Source organism: Carya illinoinensis, chromosome 9, assembly GCF_018687715.1.
Source record: "Carya illinoinensis cultivar Pawnee chromosome 9, C.illinoinensisPawnee_v1, whole genome shotgun sequence".
Classification (NCBI taxonomy): Eukaryota; Viridiplantae; Streptophyta; class Magnoliopsida; order Fagales; family Juglandaceae; genus Carya; species Carya illinoinensis.
Genome location: NC_056760.1, coordinates 29337648 through 29358754, shown reverse-complemented (window position 1 = coordinate 29358754; position 21107 = coordinate 29337648). Strand labels below are relative to the sequence as shown.

At 39.1% G+C, this 21107-nt stretch overlaps 1 protein-coding gene across 2 annotated transcripts in view; it reads right to left on the bottom strand.

The window, feature by feature from the left end:
* Window positions 1-5575: 5575 nt before the first annotated feature.
* The window catches only part of LOC122275325 (protein RRP6-like 2), a 30665-nt gene continuing 15133 nt past the window's right edge, over window positions 5576-21107 (bottom strand). Inside the window, exons 8-14 of one of the 2 annotated variants that reach the window (XM_043084336.1) lie at window positions 13405-13487; window positions 13005-13050; window positions 8586-8673; window positions 8283-8452; window positions 6963-7322; window positions 6776-6877; window positions 5576-6361 (exon numbers count right to left, since the gene is read on the bottom strand). In XM_043084336.1, the coding sequence (XP_042940270.1) occupies window positions 5720-6361; window positions 6776-6877; window positions 6963-7322; window positions 8283-8452; window positions 8586-8673; window positions 13005-13050; window positions 13405-13487 (1491 nt within the window). In that variant the 3' untranslated portion in view covers window positions 5576-5719. The remainder of the gene's footprint in view (window positions 6362-6775; window positions 6878-6962; window positions 7323-8282; window positions 8453-8585; window positions 8674-13004; window positions 13051-13404; window positions 13488-21107) is intronic. The other variant, XM_043084338.1, reaches the window with a different exon arrangement.

The window sequence follows — 21107 nt, the reverse complement described above, 5'->3', positions numbered from 1 at the left end:
CCTCGCAGTTGCACCACCACACACACGCACGGAACCCATACGAGTTCTCCACCGCCGTACACAGCTACCCGGGCCTCCAGCCACCACCCACGAGCTACCTTCACCACCCCCTTCCTCCTTCCTTTGATCCAGCCATCTTAGCTCCTCCCTAGACCACACACACATGGCTTTCATGCACGGGTTCACCACACCCACACCACCATACACGGCCACTTCGGCCCCCAACGCCACTATGCCCCTCCACGGCACCTCTTATGCCCTTCCATGGCCAGCCATGGTCCCCAGCCTTAAAACCCACGAATTTCCTAATTTAGCCATACACGTCCCAAAATTCCTCCACGAACCATCATGCCTCCTCCGTGTGCCACCTCGGCACCACCTTGAGGCCACCACTAGGACCACGACCAAACCTTTCCCTCCTTAGATCCACACTCGTAGCCATATCTAGTAGCCCAAACAGACACAGTACACAGTTTAACATCCACGTACGACTCTTCCAAAAATATTATAATTGTGAAAATTTATTTAATTTAAATAATTTAGTCATTTAAAAATATTATGAGATTTAAATAATGTTGAAAACTCTAAATTAAATTAAATGGTTTTATTCTCTTAAAAGATAATTAGCAACACTTCATCATTTAATAATTGATGAAGATGTTAATTTATAAACTAAAATTTAGTTTAAAAGATTTTATCTTAATTCCCCTCAGTATTTTAAGTTAAATTAGTGTTTTAATTCTCACCGTTAGTTCGTTCTGTAGATCCCAAGATGAAGGGTCTCGATTAAATACCCAAGCCCCTCTCTTTTTCCCCTCACTTTTCCTTTCCCCTCTGTCTCTCCTCTCCCTCTCTCCCAGCCCAACAGTTTGCCTTCCCCCTCCATAGTCGTGCTTCCCTTTCTCCAGCCCGGCGCCACCGCCGGCTGTTCAGCTTCATCTCCACCACCGGCAGCTCCCCCTTAAGCCGGCAAGTTCATCCCCACCGGTGGTGAGTCCCACCAACAACCCACTCTCTTCCTTTCTCCCTCCAACCGAATGGGTATGAAAACCCATATCTCTCACCGTAGCACTGTTGTGCCTGGCCAGCTAGGCCACCGAGCTTCTCCACCGACACCACCACTCCATGGGCTTCACTTCATGGTCTTCCCTTCCCCTAGCTCTCACCCTCTCAGTTGCACCACCACACACACGCACGGAACCCATACGAGTTCTCCACCGCCGTACACGGCTACCCGGGCCTCCAGCCACCACCCACGAGCTACCTTCACCACCCCCTTCCTCCTTCCTTTGATCCAGCCATCTTAGCTCCTCCCTAGACCACACACACATGGCTTTCATGCACGGGTTCACCACACCCACACCACCATACACGGCCACTTCGACCCCCAACGCCACCATGCCCCTCCACAGCACCTCCTATGCCCTTCCATGGCCAGCCTTGGTCCCTAGCCTTAAAACCCACGAATTTCCTAATTTAGCCATACACGTCCCAAAATTCCTCCACGAACCATCCTGCCTCCTTCGTGTGCCACCTCGGCACCGCCTTGAGGCCACCACTAGGACCACAACCAAACATTTCCCCGCTCAGATCCACACCCGTAGCCATCTCTAGTAGCCCAAACAGACACAGTACACAGTTTAACATCCACGTACGACTCTTCAAACATCTTTGATTGTGATGGGCAACGAGCATGCACGGGTTATCCCATCAATGGTATAACCCTCTATTCCTCGTTATTTATATTAAATGTTAGTTGATAGGTTGTGGACTGTGCTGTTAGTATTGTGGAGTTCGCTGTGATGTGTTGGGCTTAATTATGTAGTGTGCAGCATAGTGTTGTGGACTATGCTGTGGAGTATGGGTGTGAGATGTATGCCGTAGTATGATGTGGCGTGGTGTGTGAAAGGAGTACACATGGAGTGTACTCCATGTAGTGTGGCGACACACCATGTGGCTTGCGCCGTAGTGATGTGTGGCGTAGTGTGAAGAGAGTACACGTGGCGTACTCCATGTTGTGTAGCAATACACCGTGTGGTATGCATCGTGATAATAAGTGATGTAGCAAAGGGAGTACGCATCATGTTGTGTAGCGATGCACCATATGGCATGTTGCGAAGAAAATGATGGTTGCGTAGTAGATGAGCGTAGAGCGTGTTGTGTAGTGTCGAGAACTATGGAACAATTTCCCGGAGTAGTTGTGATGTGATCCTATCATAGTGACGGGTGTCACAATGTAGCTTGAGATTAGTCTTGAGCTACGCGACGAGATCGAGGCGTAGAATGAAAGGATCTTGTCGTGTAAGTGTTAGAATGAGCTTCTAAAGGGCTGAAAAGTAGGAAGGTTCTGCAGACCAGGTTTGAATATAAGTTGGTATCGGAGTATGGTGCTTATTTATATGAGCAAGCAACCAGCGAACTGTATGTTGGTCTTAGGTGAAAAAGGGTAAGGTACATGTGCATCTGGTGAGACATGTGTACCGGACGAATTTACCATATATAATGGGTAATCTGTCCTAAGTATGGTTGCACGATATTTAATTCTTAGAGTTGACTTAAATTCATGTGGCATGTATGGTTGGGAATGGGGATTGAGTATAGGCCAAGAAGCATGAAAGTAGTATTTGGGTATGTTGTCTAGGATTAGGATGCGTGACTTAGTTGGTCTGAGTCATGCATCAGAATGGTATTAATAGAAGAGTAAGATGAAGGTTTTAATGTCTTGACCCCAAGGTCAAACACGGAGGTAGTGACGGTAAATAGACTCCTAATGTTTTACCATAGTAAATAGCACGTAAGAACTCAAGGATGGACGGAGAGTGTTCCAAGTGAAACGTAGTTCTATTTCTAGTATAGTTACTTATGCATTAGATAGAAAATGACGTGAGGTTATGTGTATGCATGTAGGTTGCCATCCGACACGTACATGAATAGACTGCATGAAATGAGTATGGCATGGAGTCTAGGTAAGTATTACGTTTATACTCTTTTAGAGTTTTCTAAATAAATGAAAATGAAAAAGAAATGTTTTTCCTTACGAAACACGCTTTACGAAAGAATGTTAAGTATAAGTATGTAACGGCCTCCTTAGCAGCCCTTTTTTACGCACCACAAGTATGTAAGTATATGCATGTGAATAAATGGTATATACATAGTATGTAATGGATGTATTTTCACGAAAGGAAATGCGAGACTTAGGCCTCATGCTTTAAGCGATGCTTTAAATGACGCAAAGAAAGTGTTTTAAAATGTCCCTATGAACTGACGTTTTAAATGATGCCATGAAAGATGATGTTTAAGCCAATGCTTTTAAATGACTTTTAATAAAGAACGAACTGAAGGACTGAAAAGAACTGAAAATGACTGAATGCTTTAATGTATGAAAACACGTAACGACCACATAAATGAACGGATAAAGGTACCAAAGGACTGGACTAGGCATATTGCAATGTCGGATAAGTAGTACTGGTAGTGCACCCAGTGTTGCACCCTAACGGAATGGATTCTCAACCTGTGGCCACAGGCATAATCAAGTCCAAAAGACCGCTAACCCTCACACACGGGGCGTAACAGTGTACAACGGCCAATGAAAGCAATAAGAAAGAATGTATGCATGTTAAGAAAAGATGTATGTACGGCCAATGAACCTTCTTGAAGAAAAACCCCACCTTGCAATGTTTTAAAATAAATTGAATGTCCGTGTATGATATATGGAGTGATGAATGCATAACTAAAAACCTATGTTATTATATTTTAACTATATGAATTAATGCTTACGAGTCATCGACTCATTTTAATTTTTATGTGTGCCCTCCCAGGGACAAGATGAGCATGACGCGTCAAGACAGACACGGCCCCAAGGGAAGAGCACAAAAGCCTAGGCACAACGTTATGTACGATAGACTTTAATTTAAAATTTTAATATTTTCCGCTGTAACCTTTTAAATTAAGAAATATATTTTATTTATAAACATTGAATCTTATGTATCCTGACATGAAAGAAAAAGAAAATTTCAAAAAGAATCTTAATTCTCGTCTATTTTCATAAGATCATTTTCTAAAGAACCCACCACAAGAACGGACGTTATAGTAACTCTCCAACCCCTGCGGGGCCGGGGCGTTACAACTCATGTTTTAAGAAGTCAAAACAAAGCAATAGACAAAACCAAATAGAGCAGCCTAAAGTTGCACCGCCTATGAACCTCGTTGATCAGCCATCTAGCCTCCACAAAGGGCACCACCAACGCCTTTCTTTTGGTAACTCACCTCCTCTCTCTATAACTTCCTCACACCGAAGCACCATGAGTAGGTTAGGGACCAAGATAAACACATACTAAGGGCAACATGTAGATTTCAGGCCATAATGGCGTTACTGCGTGCTAAGGAGATAAATCGGTCAAATGAGGAGTACCTATGCATGCATGGTTTTCAAGTCATGAAAGTTGACGGTAGTAGTTGCACGTATGAGATACAGGTGCATGTTTGAGGTCCTTAGTCAAGGTTGATGAGTGCCTCGGGTTGGCTATTATGGATTGAATATGAGTATTTCACGGCTCTTACTTACATATTATATGAGGCTTCATGATTGTCAAGTTTATGGGTTGCCTCATTATTTTAGGTGAGAGTTGTGAGGCAAGTTCGCATGGATTACGCAGGTTTGCATGGGCTATAAGAATAGATCAATTGACATGATTAATGTGATTTTAGGAATTAACGATATTAAGATGAATCGTAGGGATGGTTATTTAGGTTAAATGATATTTTTGGGTGTTCTGTGGATATTATTCTAAGGAAGTAAATTATTATGTGGGTTTGATGGTTACAGATAAATTATTGGTGATTTGGGGTCATGGAGTGAAATTAGAAAATTTACGCATGCATGTTGTAACGAGGAAATGATAAATTTCAAGATGATTTTCAATATTATGGATCTGCAAGAAATGTTTAGGTTATTAAATTACGGATTCAAGTATTTGAGGCATATGGTTAATTGTAACGTTAGATTTGATGGATTTGAGATTATTAATATGTTACAGATCAACTTGACCTGCTACAAGTTGAAATAGGTCAAGGATTCGAGGATAATTAAATATTTATTATGAGGTAAAGTGGAAACTATTCGAGGATACAGTCTTATTAAGTGAAGTTCTGTCTTTAATTTAATAGTGCGCTTAAGAAGGAAATTGTGATGCATGAATGGAATTGATTACATATTTCTATATATATATATATAAATATACACACATATCTATCTTGAAGTGTTAGGGTATTTGCGAGTTAAACTATCTAAAACTCAGGAATGAGTACGTCGGAAGGACAAATTGCAGTGACTAATATAGTAATATTTTCATAAAATAAATGAGTAAATATAGAATTGTGTTGAGTTGATAAGTATAAATCATATATAAAATTTCTATATTTTACGCATTTATTTAATGAAAGGGTAGTGTTATTTGAAAGCTTTCACATCACACACCATCTACATGATATAATATGATTTGTAAGATTTAAATGTTAAAGATTACCTTCCAAATCAAATTATGATGGTGTAGAGGCCCTTTAAATAGAATTATTCTTAATGAAAATATTTTTAGTACTCAATTCAAACAGAATTATAAGAACAAAGGAAATTGGTATTGGATAATGAAATGACGGGGGTTGATAAGCCACAGCATTCTTTTTTATCTGTCATACACAAGTACAATATGTAGCAAGGGACTCACCGAAAAGTTGCACTACGATTCCCTGTTGCAGGAAAAGCTTGACGTCGCATGCCTTGTGCAAGTTCTCTTGTGCCGTCGTCTCTTTGGGTTCGATCTGTAGCCGAACCTTTTTTCTTGCCCCCAGAACCGAGCCGGCCCTTTAAACCTTTCTTGCTTCCTGATTCCAACTCTTCCACTTTATCTTCTCCAAATCTGACCTGCTTCCGTGCTGCTTCATAATCAAATGGCCTTAGCTGCAAGAAACCAGGTTCTTGAGATTTCTCGACTTGTCTGGCTTTCCCATTTTGATCAATTGACTCAAAGCATTTTTGGAAGCTTGATGACAATTCCGAGAGAGACATAGGCTCATCTCCACTATCCAATTCTGACGCAGATGTCCTCAAATCCTTTTTGTGCCCATTTGTAGCTTCCGTATTTTCACGAATTGATTCCTCTATATTTGATTCATCTACTAAAGTTATAATCTCCTCTAAATTAGAGCTGGCAGCTGGCACGACAACTGATTCTTGAAGATGATGAATTCCCCCAACTGTATCCAGTGTTTCCGTCACTGGTTGCGACTGCTCACTCATGCCCGAAAATGTGTGGAAGGGGAAGGTCACTGAAGACCTGATTTGTTCCAACTTCATCTCTTCCTGCTAAAAGTTTTTTAATATAATTTATTGGGAAAGGACAATATATATATACACACACGAGCCAAGTACCATTGCATCACTTCTCAGAGGAAACTGCATCCAAGATGTGAACTTGAATTCCAGCCATTACATAATTGGACAGAGGTGTCTAAAAAAAGAACTACCAAAATATTCATAGAAAGTATTACATAGTATTTTGGAAAATCGATACAGGAAGGAAAAGTTCCCCCAACAAGCAACAAGAATGTCAATGAAGAAGTGCTATGAAGTAAAGCAACAAGAATGCAGAGACAGACAGACAGACAGAGAGACGGATTAAAAATAGCATGTCAGATTCAAGTATTTACTAGCGTAAATATTGGTAAAGCAGAAGAATGACTATATACTGCATATTCTAAATGAATCCATAAAACTCACCTTTTTATCAGTATTAAACTTTCTCTTTGGAGCAGAACTCCCCAGCAGTGCCCCAAAAGCACGACTAGGCTTCTTTAACATCTGAACCGTTGCCCCAGTAACCTATAAGAAAGAAATCAACATAAAATGAAACCACTGCCAGCAAGAATCTGAAACATCATGAATGTAAAAAAGAATCATGGCTTACAACTTTTGTCGAAGCCGAGACCAAGGTGTCATCATTTGCCTTGCTGCTTTGCAAAGCAGCAAGCCTTTCAGTGGGGAGCTCTGCAATATAACCATCAGATCCAGTATTTACCTTCACATTTTTATCTAAAACTTCAAACGAACCCCCTTGTCCATCTCTGCCAAGTTCAGAGGCACTGCACCCAAGCTCCAGAGACTCGTCTTTGTGCTCAGAACAAGCAGGCAAGAGTACAGAATTGCTATTTTTCACATCGCCAGCTTCAATGCTTTCTCCTCTGGCATTTGCACCTTGAGAGTATGCAGGAGCATCGTGTAAGAAGGCCTCAGATCCATCGGTAACCACAATATTTTCTTCCGAAACCTGAATAATGAAACATACCGCTGTTTAGAAAACAATGGCTAACATTTTGTGGTGAAAAATGTATATATCTAACGCATTAACTCAGCTGGAAAATGGATTAACAACTCAAACATGGGATAAACTCAAACAGATTAACTTACATAAAAGATAAAATTTCACTTGTATCTATTTTCTAACAAGGTGTTTCCTATTCTATACTTTTTTTGTACTCAAACTATATTTGTACTTTCATATCAATAAAATTTCTTACTTGTATATTATATAAATATATATATATATATAAAGCCCATATCCTTTCCACTTCAACTCAATGCACAGCTTCATAAGCTCACTAGTTTGCCAATTGAGGCCTAGAGCACGAAAATAGTCCAATAGTCTATTGTTGTATGTGTAAATTTTCTCAACCTAAACTTCTGACTTTCTAACAGAGTAAATTATACTTAGCAGCATTAAATAAAGCCACCAGAAACTTCAGCGTAGTGGTGAACCTTCATGGTAGTGGGACCTATATCACTAGTTTGAGAATATGGCAACTAATCAAAATTACCCCTAACTTTATTTTGGTAGGAACAGAAAAGACAGACTGATTAACTGTAGCTCTGTAATCATGCTTTATTGTTCCAAAGCCCATTATAATGGACTGAGATTTGTAGTCTTTATGTTTTCATGTTTAAATGCTTTACCTGCCATTTAATCTTTTCCGCTTATCAAAACTACATTTTTTTTTTTTTTAATGTGGGGGAACTCTCCAAGGCAGGGCCCTTCAGACCAACCCCTGCAGAATAAACCCCAATCCCTTGCACCGCACCCTCAGAAATTTCCCTACAACTTATCAAAACTACATATGATAAGTCATCTCAAGATCTCTCCAAGATTTGATTAAAAAATATATATATATTCACAGTTGATGTAACAATTTTGATTTTCACTCTATCATCAAGTCCCATACAGGCCTCTTACCATTTCCATGTGGCCAACCTTCAGATGTTCAGCAACAGCTTCAAATGCAGCAGTGTTATGCATAGAATGCCTAATGATGTTAACAACGGAAGCAAGATTGCGCTCCAAGTAAGGATGCTTTGATTTTAACATTCGACGTAACTTGCTAGGTGTGTCCGGCATCTGCTTGGCTTTTCAACAAAATTATAAAACACATCAAAACAAGTCAAAATATATATTTTCTATGTACACTATTTGAACATATTAATGACAACAATAACTACTTGAATAAACTGATATAAATTTGCCTAGGTTTCTCAATACCAATTTGAAGAAGAATTTTGTTTGGTAATATATATCCAGTACTCTCATCCTCCGCACGAGCAACAACATCCCGCCACTCATAAAGCCCCTACAACCCAGTTAAGTATGAATGTAAGAGGAAAGAAACAGAAATTTTCTTTATAAGTAACAATTATTTCATTAAAAGAAAAAAAGCTAAATGGCACATTTTGCGTAGAGTACCACTAAAATCTATCAATGCTGTCCAAAGGAGGAGTGTTGAGAAAGAACTAAGCTCCTCCATTTTCTGTTCCTAATCCTAAAAAATTTCTACCATTCTTTTATCTCCAAAACACCATATGAGACATTTTGGAACACCATTTTCCATACTATTGAGACTTGTGAACTGCCGCCTAGTCCGACGAAATCATTAAATTGAGCACTAGTCACCTCACAATGTAGCAGACGATGTTCTACAGAGTACAAACTCCCACTCTTACATATATACCATTCAATCATATCAATGTGTCTTTCCCTCTCATGTTTCTATGGCAAGAATATTCCTGAATGGACAGCCCCTTGGGAAAGAGTGGGCAGACTGTTGATTACTTGCTACTTCACTGTGAGGTTGCCATGACACTATGGAATATTTTTTTTTTTGATAATTAATGAGAGATTTTAGTACCAAGAATAGGCATAGCCCAAACACACAGGAAGTATACAAGAGAAAATACCCTACATTCACTCAAGAAACTGAAAAAAGACTCAAACAAATCGAGAAAATCATCTCCATTCAATACAAGAGCCTTAGCCCACAAACTCAAAGTATGAAAGAAAAACTCCCTAAGTTCTCTCATCAAACGTTCTCTGTCTTCAAAACACCTCCCATTCCTCTCCAACCATAAGCACCACATCAACCACGAAAGGGGATCATCTTCCAAATGGCAGCAGCACATTGTCTTCCCTCAAAACCTTTCCAACAAGCAAGAAAATCCGCCATTTGTGTAGGCATCACCCCAATTCCCATCCTACCAAAACTCTCATTCCACAAAATCTTGGCCACCTCACAATGAAGAAAAAGATGGTTAACAGATTCACCATCTTTTATACACATAAAGCACCAATCTACTACACAAAGTCCACACTTTCTTAAGTTATCCTTGGTCAGAATTTTTCCAAGAGATACCAACCAACAGAAAAATGCCACCTTACTAGGCACCTTAACTTTCCAAATGCATTTCCAGGGGTAATCACAAACACAATGGCAGGTTAGCACCTTATAAAATGAACTAACTGAAAATCTGGAATTTCCTGCATAAACCCACATTAAGCTATCCTACCTTCCCTGAACAATCTTTAAATCATATAATCTTCCAAAAAAATTATGAGACTACATTCACACTTCCCAATCATGCACATCTCTCACAAATTCAACATTCCATTGAGGATTATTATTCAAGAAAGAAAAAGAATCAGCCCCTGCAATATCTTGGTCCCTAGCAATCCTAGAAAGGGAAGGAAAAACATTTTTGAGGGCTGAATCCCCACACCATATATCATGCCAAAAAAGTATCCTTGTCCAATCCCCCCCCCCCCCCCCCTTTTCTCTTAAATTTAATATGTTTGAGAAACTCCCCACAACCCATCCTAATGGACTTCCACAAACCCACCCCATATGCTCCTCCAACTTCATTACAGCACCAACTTCCCCACAATCTCTCATATTTAACATCAACAACATTCTTCCATAATGCATCCCCCTCACCATGATATCTCTCCATAAACATTTAGGGCTTTGTTAAAGAGCCTCAAATTACGCACCCCCAAACCTCCAAATGAAATTGGTTGACCTCCCCGAAAGAAACTTTTCTTCCTCCACTTTACCTCCCCACAAGAAATTCTGATAAATCCTCCCAATTCTATTTGCCACCCTTGCTAGCATGGGGAAAGGGGAAAGGAAATAAGTGAGAAGATTAGACAACGTACTCTTTATCAAAGTAATTCGTCCCCCTTTAGACAAATATAACTTTTTCCACCCAGCCAACCTTCTCTCGATCCCATATCAAAACAAATTTGTGAGGAGCACCCAAGGGAAGACCAAGATACTTCAAAGGCAGCGAAGATATCTTACGCTCCAAAATATTAGCCAAATCTGAAATATTGGATACAGAGCCCACTGGAACAATTTCAGACTTGCTTAAGTTAATTCTGAGACCCAAAATTGCTCCAAAACATAACAACAAGCCTCTCAAAGAACGAAGATGTTCTTGATTGGTCTCACTAAAAATTAAAGTATCATCGGCAAAAAGATGTGATACTTTTAAGCTATTCCGAGACTCATCTCCCATCACAAAACCCAACAAGAAACTTTCCACCACAGCTTCAATCATTCTATTCAAAGCATCCATGACTAGAACAAAACGAAAAGAAGATAACAGATCTCCTTCTCTCTAGCCATGTGAACTATTAAAAAACCTAATCGGGTTTCCATTCACCAAAATGGAGAATCTCGGCATTGAAATGCAATGCTTGATCCGCATACACCACTTCTCTCCAAAACCATATCTCCCAAGTAAGTACGAATGGAAATCCCAATTAATATGGTCGTATGCCTTTTCCATGTCCAACTTGATCAATATTCCAGATTCATCTAATCCAATTCTGCTATCCAAACATTCATTAGCAATTAAGACCAAGTCAAGAATTTGTGGCATTTTGAGATTTCGAGATAATTTTACCAACACCACACATGTGATTAGCTAGTGCTTTAGAAATGATCTTGTACACCCTATTTACCAAACTAATAGGCCGAAAGTCCTGCATTTCCACAGCCCCCACTGTTTTAGGAATTAGTGCAATAAAAGTAGCTTTGAAACTTTTCTCAAATTCCATAAATGAATAAAATTCAAGAAAAACCTTCATAATATCTTCCTGCACTATGTCCAACAAGCATGGAAGAAAGCCATCAAAAAACCATCCAGACCCAGAGCCTTATCCCTAGCCATTCCTCTAACCACATCAAGAACTTCATCATCTTCAAAAGCTCTCTCTAACCATTCTGCACTTACCTGGTCAATGGAATCAAAAAACAGCCCATCAAACTTAGGTCTCCATGAAAATTCTTCCCTGAACAGCTTCTCATAGAAATTAACAATATGTTCCTTGATGGCCTCTTGATCTTATAAAATGTTATCACTGTCATGAAGTACCTCAATAGCATTATTTCTTCGATGAGAGTTTGCCATTTGGTAAAAAAAATTTGTACACTTGTCACCTTCCTTCAACCAAAGGACCCGCAATTTCTGCCTCCAAGAAATTTCCTCCATTAAAGTGATCTTCTCTAATTCAGCCACCACCTCTTTTTCTCTCCAATTCCTCACCAGATATGTCTCCCAACAGCTCCCTATCCTCCAAGCTCTACAACTGTTGCAGCAAAAGCTTCCTCTTATTTTCTGTGATCCCAAACTCCTCCACATTCCATTTTTTAAAATCTTGTTTTAACACTTTGAGTTCCTAGCAAGTTGGAAAGGCCTACGTAGAAGTACTCAAATCGTGGGAATATGGAAGATGGTCCCAATTTTCCTATGGTGGTGTCTTTGGAGTGAGCAGAATGAAAGAAGCTTCAAGGATCGCCAGCAGTCAATGGACAAGCTTAGATTAATACCTTAGTCCATTTGTCGTTTGTAATAGATTTTAATAGATTGAACATCCATGATTTTCTTGTATCACTGGACACTCATGCTTAGGTTTCGCTCTTGTATATGTCCCATGTACTTCACTATGCCTGCTCTATATCATCAACAAACTCGTTTACTGATGAAAAAAAAAAGTATTCCTGAAAGCTGCCGTCCAAGCAAAGAATGCAGCTCTTGGAGGTACCCTCGTCTTCCATATTCTCTTCCAAGGAAGGGGTTGGTGTTATTGGAGGATAAGGACACTATAAAAGAAACGGACATTAAACTTCCCTTTCTTGGATGGAGCCCAAAGCCGCTTGTCTTCGCCTCTTATTCCAAAACTAGTGGAGTAGAACAGATTAAAAAATGGAGTAAAAGCCTCAACTTCCCTTCATGAGCCACTCTAACAAAACTAACATTCCACAGAGAGCTCACTATTAGACTCCAAAAGATCTGCCACAGAGGCATCATCAAACCAAGCCCTTTCTTGAGAGTCCTATAACCACCACTGATCACATGGCACCATCTCCCACTTCAAAACTAATACACTTAGAAACAGATAACTAAAGCTCACTACATTGCATAAACCAACAAACTGAAGATTTTCAATTGAATCACAATGAGTCAAGATACTGGATAAATCCAACATTATCAATACATTATAAGGCTCCTACATCCCAAACTATTGTAATGAATAGCAGATACAATATCTTCTATAATAAATCTTCCCAGCACCCGTTATCTAAATAATAAAAGAAATGGCACAGTAAAATGAGCAGCTACTTACTGCAATGACAGCAAGCTCCTGAGCATTGAGACCAGCAGCTTGCAACCTGCATCAAAAGAAAAAATTAATAAATATCTACTGAAAAGTTTTCAACAGGAAAGAGAAATAACTCTGCCAAAAGAATAAGAATTACTTGTTTTTTAAAATTTCTGCAAGCATGAGCACAAAGGAAGCAAAGAAACAAGAATGACTTTTTTATAGATAAGTTGGGACCACCCAATTAACAAGATATCTAAAGTTCAAAATGCCTATGAAATCAAATAAAGACATTGAAGAGCTAAATGAAGAGGGGAAAAACACCAATTTGAAAAGAAATTCATGAAATTTCTGCTTAATTGCTATACAAATATGGAAAGTTCATGCACCAAATTGGAACTGTAAACGAGAGCAAGAAACAGACCCATATATATATAGATATGAGTTTTCTGTCAAAACCTCTTTCTCATACAGCTGCATGCATACATCATAACTGCGCTTGTAGACCTGTCAAAAAGAGGACATGTAGAGAACATGGTAAAGTATATGTTGACAAAAGAAAATTAATAGACACCATTTTCCTTAAGCTCCACTAATCAAATGATTAAAATCACATGTTCACATCTTCCTTGAAGGGGAAGAAAATTTTGGTCACCAAAATTGCTGGATTAGGAACTAATAGAATCCAAATGTGCATTCATAAAATTTCCAACGTTAAAGAAATTTGAATAATGCACATAAAAACTTATATTGCCCAAATCTCATCACAATATTAGCTGCTGCCATTGCAACAGAAGACCTACACAAAGGTTCCTAAAAAGTCCAAATTCAAGAGAGGAGAAAAGCCATTCTGTGATTCACATTCCTGTCAGAAACTTTAAAATATTAAAGGGATCTAATGGAAATCAGATTGGTGGATCACAAGCTTGACTGGTAGAGTGACTGAAAACACCAGAAACATATAAATAGCAAGAAGATATAAACAGATTATAAAGATATAAACAGCTTGAGAATGCCCTTGAAAACTCCCTCTCTCTCTCTCTCTCTCTCTCTCTCTCTTCCCACAGAGGACCTCTCTGGTTAGAGGTTTTTGCTGGATATGATGTCTAATCTTCCTGTTGTGTATCTTCTTCCTTAGATTGGGTGTATTCTGTCATTTGTCTAGTTGTTTTTTAAGCAATGGATAGAAGGTTTGTGTATAGAAATCCAAGGTTTTTGCTTTTAGGAGAAAAGGAGGTAATATGTTATGTATAACAGAAACAGGAAGAAAACATACTTTGTCTTTATATCCATCTGGTGGACTGGTGGTTTGGTTTGCTAAGGAGATAGAGGTTTGTTGGAAGAATCTTGGTAAGAAGGTTGATTATCAGACTAGAAGGGAGGGAGACAAATTTTTTATGTTTCAGGGGGGCCATAATCAGTCTGGTAGGTTTCTGGAGATGCTAAAATATGGCACAGGTTCGGGTAAATGAATTTTAGTCATCCCTGAAGGGAGGAGAGGATGTGGATAGGCTGGTTTTGTGAGATATGAGAAATGTTTGGGTTCCAATGGGAATTTTTACTTATAAAAAAAAAAATGGCTGGGTCCTCTGCTGCGGCGACATATCATGCTAGTAGAGGTATGTCCAAGGTTGGGCAGGTTGTAAATCAATCAAGTAGCAATTTGATGGCTGATAATTCTCTACATGTTGGTAATGGTAAGGCCGGTGGAGGTTCTTATGTGGCAGCATTGATGAAACCTGTGCAATTCTCTGAGAGATTTGGAGGTGCCAAGGATATAGACTCACCGGAAGATGGTAGGAGGAAGGTGGGGGGACAGAACTCAGGCGAAATTATCGTGATGGTAGGAGTTACAAGGTGTTGGAAAACATAGGAGAAGTGGAAGGAACACTTTGGCATTTACGTTCAGAATTAACGGGATGGAAGGATAAAATTGTCTTTTTATTAAATAAGGTTGATGGAGGGCTGGGTTTAATTATGGGTTTGGGCCAAAAGATGGAAGCCCAAGAAAACAAAGAGAGTCTATCGTCAGCGCCGATGGTTCGTTTGTCACCACAGAGGGGTGCGATGGAGGGAGGTGATCCTAACGTGGGTCTGCCGACAAGGAAGGGCTCAAAGGAGAGGGTGGTTCCGAGATCTATGGGCACGATAGAGGAGAAGGATGCTAGATTCAGCTGTTCGACAGGGCCATTGGTGGTTTTGTCTGCACAAAAAGGAGCGACAGGGGGAGTTGAGCAGGATGGGTGTTCCCCGGCAATGATAAACTCAACAGCGACGTCATCTCAGGATTGTTTGAAGAGGGTGGAATTTGACAGTTTGCAAGATAGATTGAGATCGAAGCTCTGTGTGGTTTCTTCATCACAAAGTGGTTCTATGGTGGAGGAAACTTGTTTAGGAGGGCCCTTGAGGATGGGAAGCCATCAGTCTAAGTTTGTGCTCAGGGTCGAGTAAGGAGCAGGGCAAGAATAAAGAAGTTAAGTCTGCTCAAAACTTTCAGGTGAGTAAGGGAGGAGAAGGGGGGGAAGGAGTAAAGATGGTGGATGAGGTAGTTGTGAATGAGGGGGTGGAGAATCAGGCTATTGATGTAGTTGGTTCATTGGAGAATGGAGATACATTTTCTGAGAATAATTTTGTTGAGATGCAAAGGGGTCCTATTTGCTGTTCCGAGGATGAGGAGGGTGAATTTGGAGTTTCATGTGATCCAGCAGAGGAATTTTCTCTAGTTCCTCTTTGTTCTGTTTTCCCTTATATTGAGTGGAATTCAAAATCTTCATATTGGGTGTTGAGAAAAGAGGATGAGATTAAGGAGTGTGTGGGTGTGTCTTGTGATGGTTTTGAGGAACAGTTTAGAGCTTTATTGATTGCAATTGAGGCTGGTCAGACTTTGTTGGCCAGATCTGTCTTAAAGAATGAGAGGGAATTGAAAAGTTTGTAGTGCTCAGTAAACTATGATGGGAAGGGAGGAAGCGTAGTTAGGAATAAGGGAAAGGAAAGGGCTGTGATAGATTCCAGATGAAGCCAAAGATTATTTCTTGGAATGTAAGCGGTCTTAATGACTTTTGAAAGCATCTTCGAGTGAAAAATTGGTTTAGAAAATGGAGGGTGGATGTGATTTGCCTTCAAGAAACTAAACTGAAATTTGTGAATCAAGCTATTGTTCAGAGTTTGTGGAATTACAATAATGTGGAATAGGAGGGTGGTGGAGTTGAGGGATCATTTTGTGGGGGCATTCTTGGGCGCATGTCATTTTAAGAACATTGAGGATGGGTTTGAATGGGCGTTTGCTGGAGTGTATGGCCCTAATGTGAATAGTAGTAGGAGTTTATTATGGGATGAAATGTCAAGTGTATGTGGTTGGTGGAATTTACCTTGCTGTTTTGATGGGGATTTTAATCTCACTCGTTTCCCTAGTGAGAGATCGGGGGAATCTTATTTTTCACATGCAATGTCTTCTTTTTCAGATTAAATTTTTGAATTAAATCTATTTATCAAAAAATAAAAAAAATTGAATTAAATCTGATTAATTTACCTTTGGTGGGAGGAGATTATACTTGGTCTAATGGTAGGTCATTTTCAAGGCTAGATAGGTTTCTGGTTTCGCCTTCTTGGGAGGCTCATTTTTCTGGTTTGAGTCAGAAATTATTGCTGAGCTTGTGTTCTGATCATTATCCTATCATGTTGGATTGTGGTGGAATTGAGGGTGGGAGAAGGTATTTTAAATTTGAAAAGATGTGGCTGAAGGATGAGGGATTCGTGGACAGGGTGAGAAGTTGGTGGAATTCCTATAATTTTTCTGGTACCCCTAGTTTTGTTTTGGCTGGAAAATTGAAATCTCTTAAGAAAGCTTTATAGAGATTTCAATGGAGGAGCTGAAAGTCTTCTTTTTTAGAACTCTTTGTACTTGGGCTATTGCTGTTAGTTTTAATGGCCAAAATGAGTTTCTTATTTCTTTTGATCCTACGTAGTGTAGGACATTCTCTGTACTGAATGTGGCATTTTGCCTATTCTTTTATTAATATACATTCTTACTTTTCTCAAAAAAAAAAAAAAAGCTTTATAGAGATGGAATAAAGAGGAGTTTGGGAATTTAGATAGCAAGAGGAAGCTTCTTTTGGAAGAGTTGAGAGGTTTGGATGAGAAGGAGGCGCAAGGGGCGATATCGAGGGAGGACAGAGTACGAAAAATGAGGGTGGTTTCTGAACTGGAAAATATAGCGTTAATGTAGGAAATTTCGTCGAGGCAAAAATCTAGGGTGCTGTGGTTGAAAGAAGGAGATAGGTGCAATAATTCTTTCACCAAATGGCGAACTCTCATAGAAGAAATAATGTGATTGAGGTTCTTTGAGATGGGGACAAGCTTATCATGGATCAAGAAGACATTAAGGCTCACATGGAGAATTTTTATGAGCAGCTGTTTTCAGAAGATTTTTCTTGGAGACCAAAACTGGACAGACTTGGTTTCGACTCTATAGATCAGGTCAAAGCTGATTGGTTGGAAAGAGAGTTTGGAGAAGAAGAAATACTTAATGTGGTTAAAGGTATGGATAGGGATAAGGCTCCGGGTCTGGATGGGTTCTCTTTGGCATTTTTTCAAGCATGCTGGGACATAGTTAGAGAAGATATTCTGAAGGTGTTTGCTGAGCTGAGTTTCATTCGTATATGAGGTTTGAGAAGAGCTTTAATGCAACTTTCATTGCACTTATTCTGAAAAAGGATGGGGCTGTGGAGATGAGAGATTTTCGGCCTATTAGTTTGGTGAATGGAGTGTATAAAATCATTTCTAAGGTGCTGGCCAACCGTTTGAGTAGGGTGATGGAGAGGATAATTTTACAATCACAAAATGCCTTTGTGAGATGAAGAAAAATTTTAGACTATGTTTTAATTGCAAATGAATGCTTGGAGAGTAGAATTAAAACAGAGAAAGCTAGTATTTTAATCAAATTGGACATGGAAAAGGCTTGTGACCATGTGTGCTGGGATTTCCTTGATTATTTGCTGAGGAGATATGGTTTTGGTGATATATGGTGTTTGTGGATGAAGTATTGTGTGTCGACTTCGAAATTTTCTATTTTGGTGAATGGAGAACACGTTGGTTTCTTAGTAGCTCATGTGGTTTGAGGCAAGGCGACCCCATCTCCCCATTTCTTTTTGCTATGATTATGGATGCCTTGAGTAGAATGATTGAGAAGGACATGGATATGTCCAGCTTTGTGGTGGGTAATGAGCTATGGAGTAGTTTAAAGGTCTCTCACTTATTATTTACTTATGATACTTTGTTTTTTAGTGAGCCTGATTCTGACCACTTTTGCTGTGTTTTGAAGCTGTTTTGGGGTTAAGAGTTAATTTATTGAAATCTGAAGTCGTTCCTGTGGGTTCTGTTCAAAATATTTTAGACTTGGCAAATATTCTGGGGTGCAGAATTTCTTCACTTCCTATCAGGTAATTTGGGCTTCCTTTGGGGGCTTCTTTTAAATCTCTTAATATTTGGAATGGGGTGATTGAGAAATGGAAAGGAGGTTAGCTGGTTGGAAAATGATCTACTTTTCTAAGGGGGGAAGATAAACTCTAATAAAAAGTACTTTGTCTTACCTTCCCACTTATGTGTTATCTCTTTTTCCATTGCCGGAAAGGGTTGAAAGAAGAATTGGAAGTTTATTTCAAAAGTTTCTATGGGATGATAAAGGAGTTGAAAAAAAGTTCCATTTGGTTAGTTGGAAGAAGGTTTGTCAACCGATTGATTGTGGTGGGTTGGGGATAAAAAAATTTAAGATTGTTTAATAGAGCATTACTTGGGAAATGGCTCTTGAGATACCACATGGAAAGTAATGCCTTTTGCAAAAATGTTATTGATGCAAAATATGGTAGTTTGTGGGGAGGTTGGTGTTCTAAAGATACTAGTGGTGCGTATGGGGTGAGCTCGTGGAAGTTCATTAGAAAAGGATGGGGGGGTTTTTTCAAATCATATTAGATTGAAGGTGGGAGATGGGAAGAGGATACTTTTCTGGCATGACTTGTGGTGTGGGGATTCTTCACTTAAGCTGGACTTTCCCACTCTTTTCAGAATTGCAAGGGATCAAAATGCAGCTTTAGGAAAGTCTTTCTGTTGAATTGACAATAATATTCAGTGGAATGTTATCTTTATCAGGGATGTTAATGACTGGGAAGTGGATGATGTTAAGGCTTTTCTAGAAAGACTTTACAGTTCAAAGTTGATGCTAGGTAGGGAGGACAGCATGCTGTGGATTCCTGCAGGAAGTTCTAAGTTCTCAGTCTCCTCTTTTTACAGAATATTAACCAGTCACAGGAGTTGTGAATTTCTTTGGAAAAGCATATGGAAAGTGAAAGTTCCTTCCAAGGTTGCTTTTTTCTGTTGGGTGGTATCATTGGGCAAAATGTTGACAACTGAGAATCTTAGAAGGAGACGTATGTACATTGCTGATTGGTGTGTCATGTGCAAGAAGGATGGGGAAACCGTTAATCCCTTCTTTCTTCATCGTGAAGTGGCCAGGTTCTTGTCTAATGAGGTTTTGAATCGGACTGATTTACTTTGGGTAATGCCCAAGGAAGTGGTGGATTTATTGGTAGGGTGCAAGGGTTTGAAGGGTAGCAAGAATCTGTTCATGTTTGGAAGATGATTCCTTCTTGTCCCATGTGGTGCCTTTGGCTTGAAAGGAATGAGAGATGCTTCAAAGACAAAGAACGTTCATTGGAAGAACTTAGGGATTTTTTCTTTAGTACTTTTTTTTTTATAGGTAAACGGTAATATTAATACGAATAGGTAAAGCCCAAGTATACAAGATGTAATACAAGAGAGAAGACCTATCTAGTTCGCTAAAGAAGATTTTCTATAGTACTTTGAGTTTGTGGGCTAAAGCTTTTGGAATGGAAGATAATTTCCAGAATCTGTTTTAGTTTTCCTTTCATTTTTAGAAAGTAGTAGGTATTTCCTTTGTACACATCCCGAGTACTTGGGCTTATGCCTATTTCTTGGGAATAAAATATTTTATTACTTATCAAAAAAATATTTCTACCCATTATCCCCATGCCAGAGCCAAAACTCAACTTTATTACTACTCCAAATAATTATTCAGATTCACCTCAATCATACAACAGCAGCTTCTAAAGACTCACAACTGAATACCTCAACACACAAACACACACACACACACACACACACACATAAATACACACATTTGACAAGTTAAAAACAATTACAATTGCAATATTATACCCACACAACTGCTACTTGTAAAATCCAAATGAAAAGATATAGAATAATCTAAAAAAGCAGAAAACTTCAATGCTATTTTAATGGCAATTTCGTAATGTACGCAATGAATGGCCTACCAGGAACTGCCTGAAATAAATTAAATTCATTAATCCAAGGACACCACCAAATTTGCAACAAATATGAAATGGTGCTATCCTCAAGAACTGATAGAATAATTGAATATCCACATGAAGCATACCAAGCTCCTGCTGCAGCTCTACAGGATGCATAAGTTTCCAACTTTGCAACTTTGTTACTTTGGGAGGTCCACAAGCAACAAAAGATGGGAAGAGCAAGAACCATATGGCTTTGAAGCTTAGTTACAAGCATCTAAGGGTTGAAACAGTTTTAAAATTGTCATTAGATTCGGACATGATTTGTGGTGTAAAGGTAGAGCTCTCAAGGAGGATTTCCCAATTTTTTTTTCAATGTTGCTCATGCTAAGGTTACTTCTATAGTGGACCATTTGGAGATATCTAGTAATTCCAATGTAGAATATAAGCTTTATCAAAGCAACTCATGATTGGAGGACGTATGTATTACAATATTCTTTAATCTGTTGTATTCCACTAGTTTGATAGGAGGAAGTGAACATAAACTTATGTGGGCCCTTCCAAGATTTTTTTATAGGTAAAGTAAATTTTATTAACATAACAGGAAATTGACATGGCCAGTACGCAGGGCATATACAAGAGTACGTAGGCCCTTCCAAGATAGGGTTGTTCAATATTTGATCTTCTATGATGTCTTTGTTTCTCATGATAAGGACCCCTTTCCCTGTAAGATTATTTGACGGACTAAAGTCCCTACAAGAGCCATATTTTTCACGTGGACATCCTCTGTAGGAAAGATTCTCAC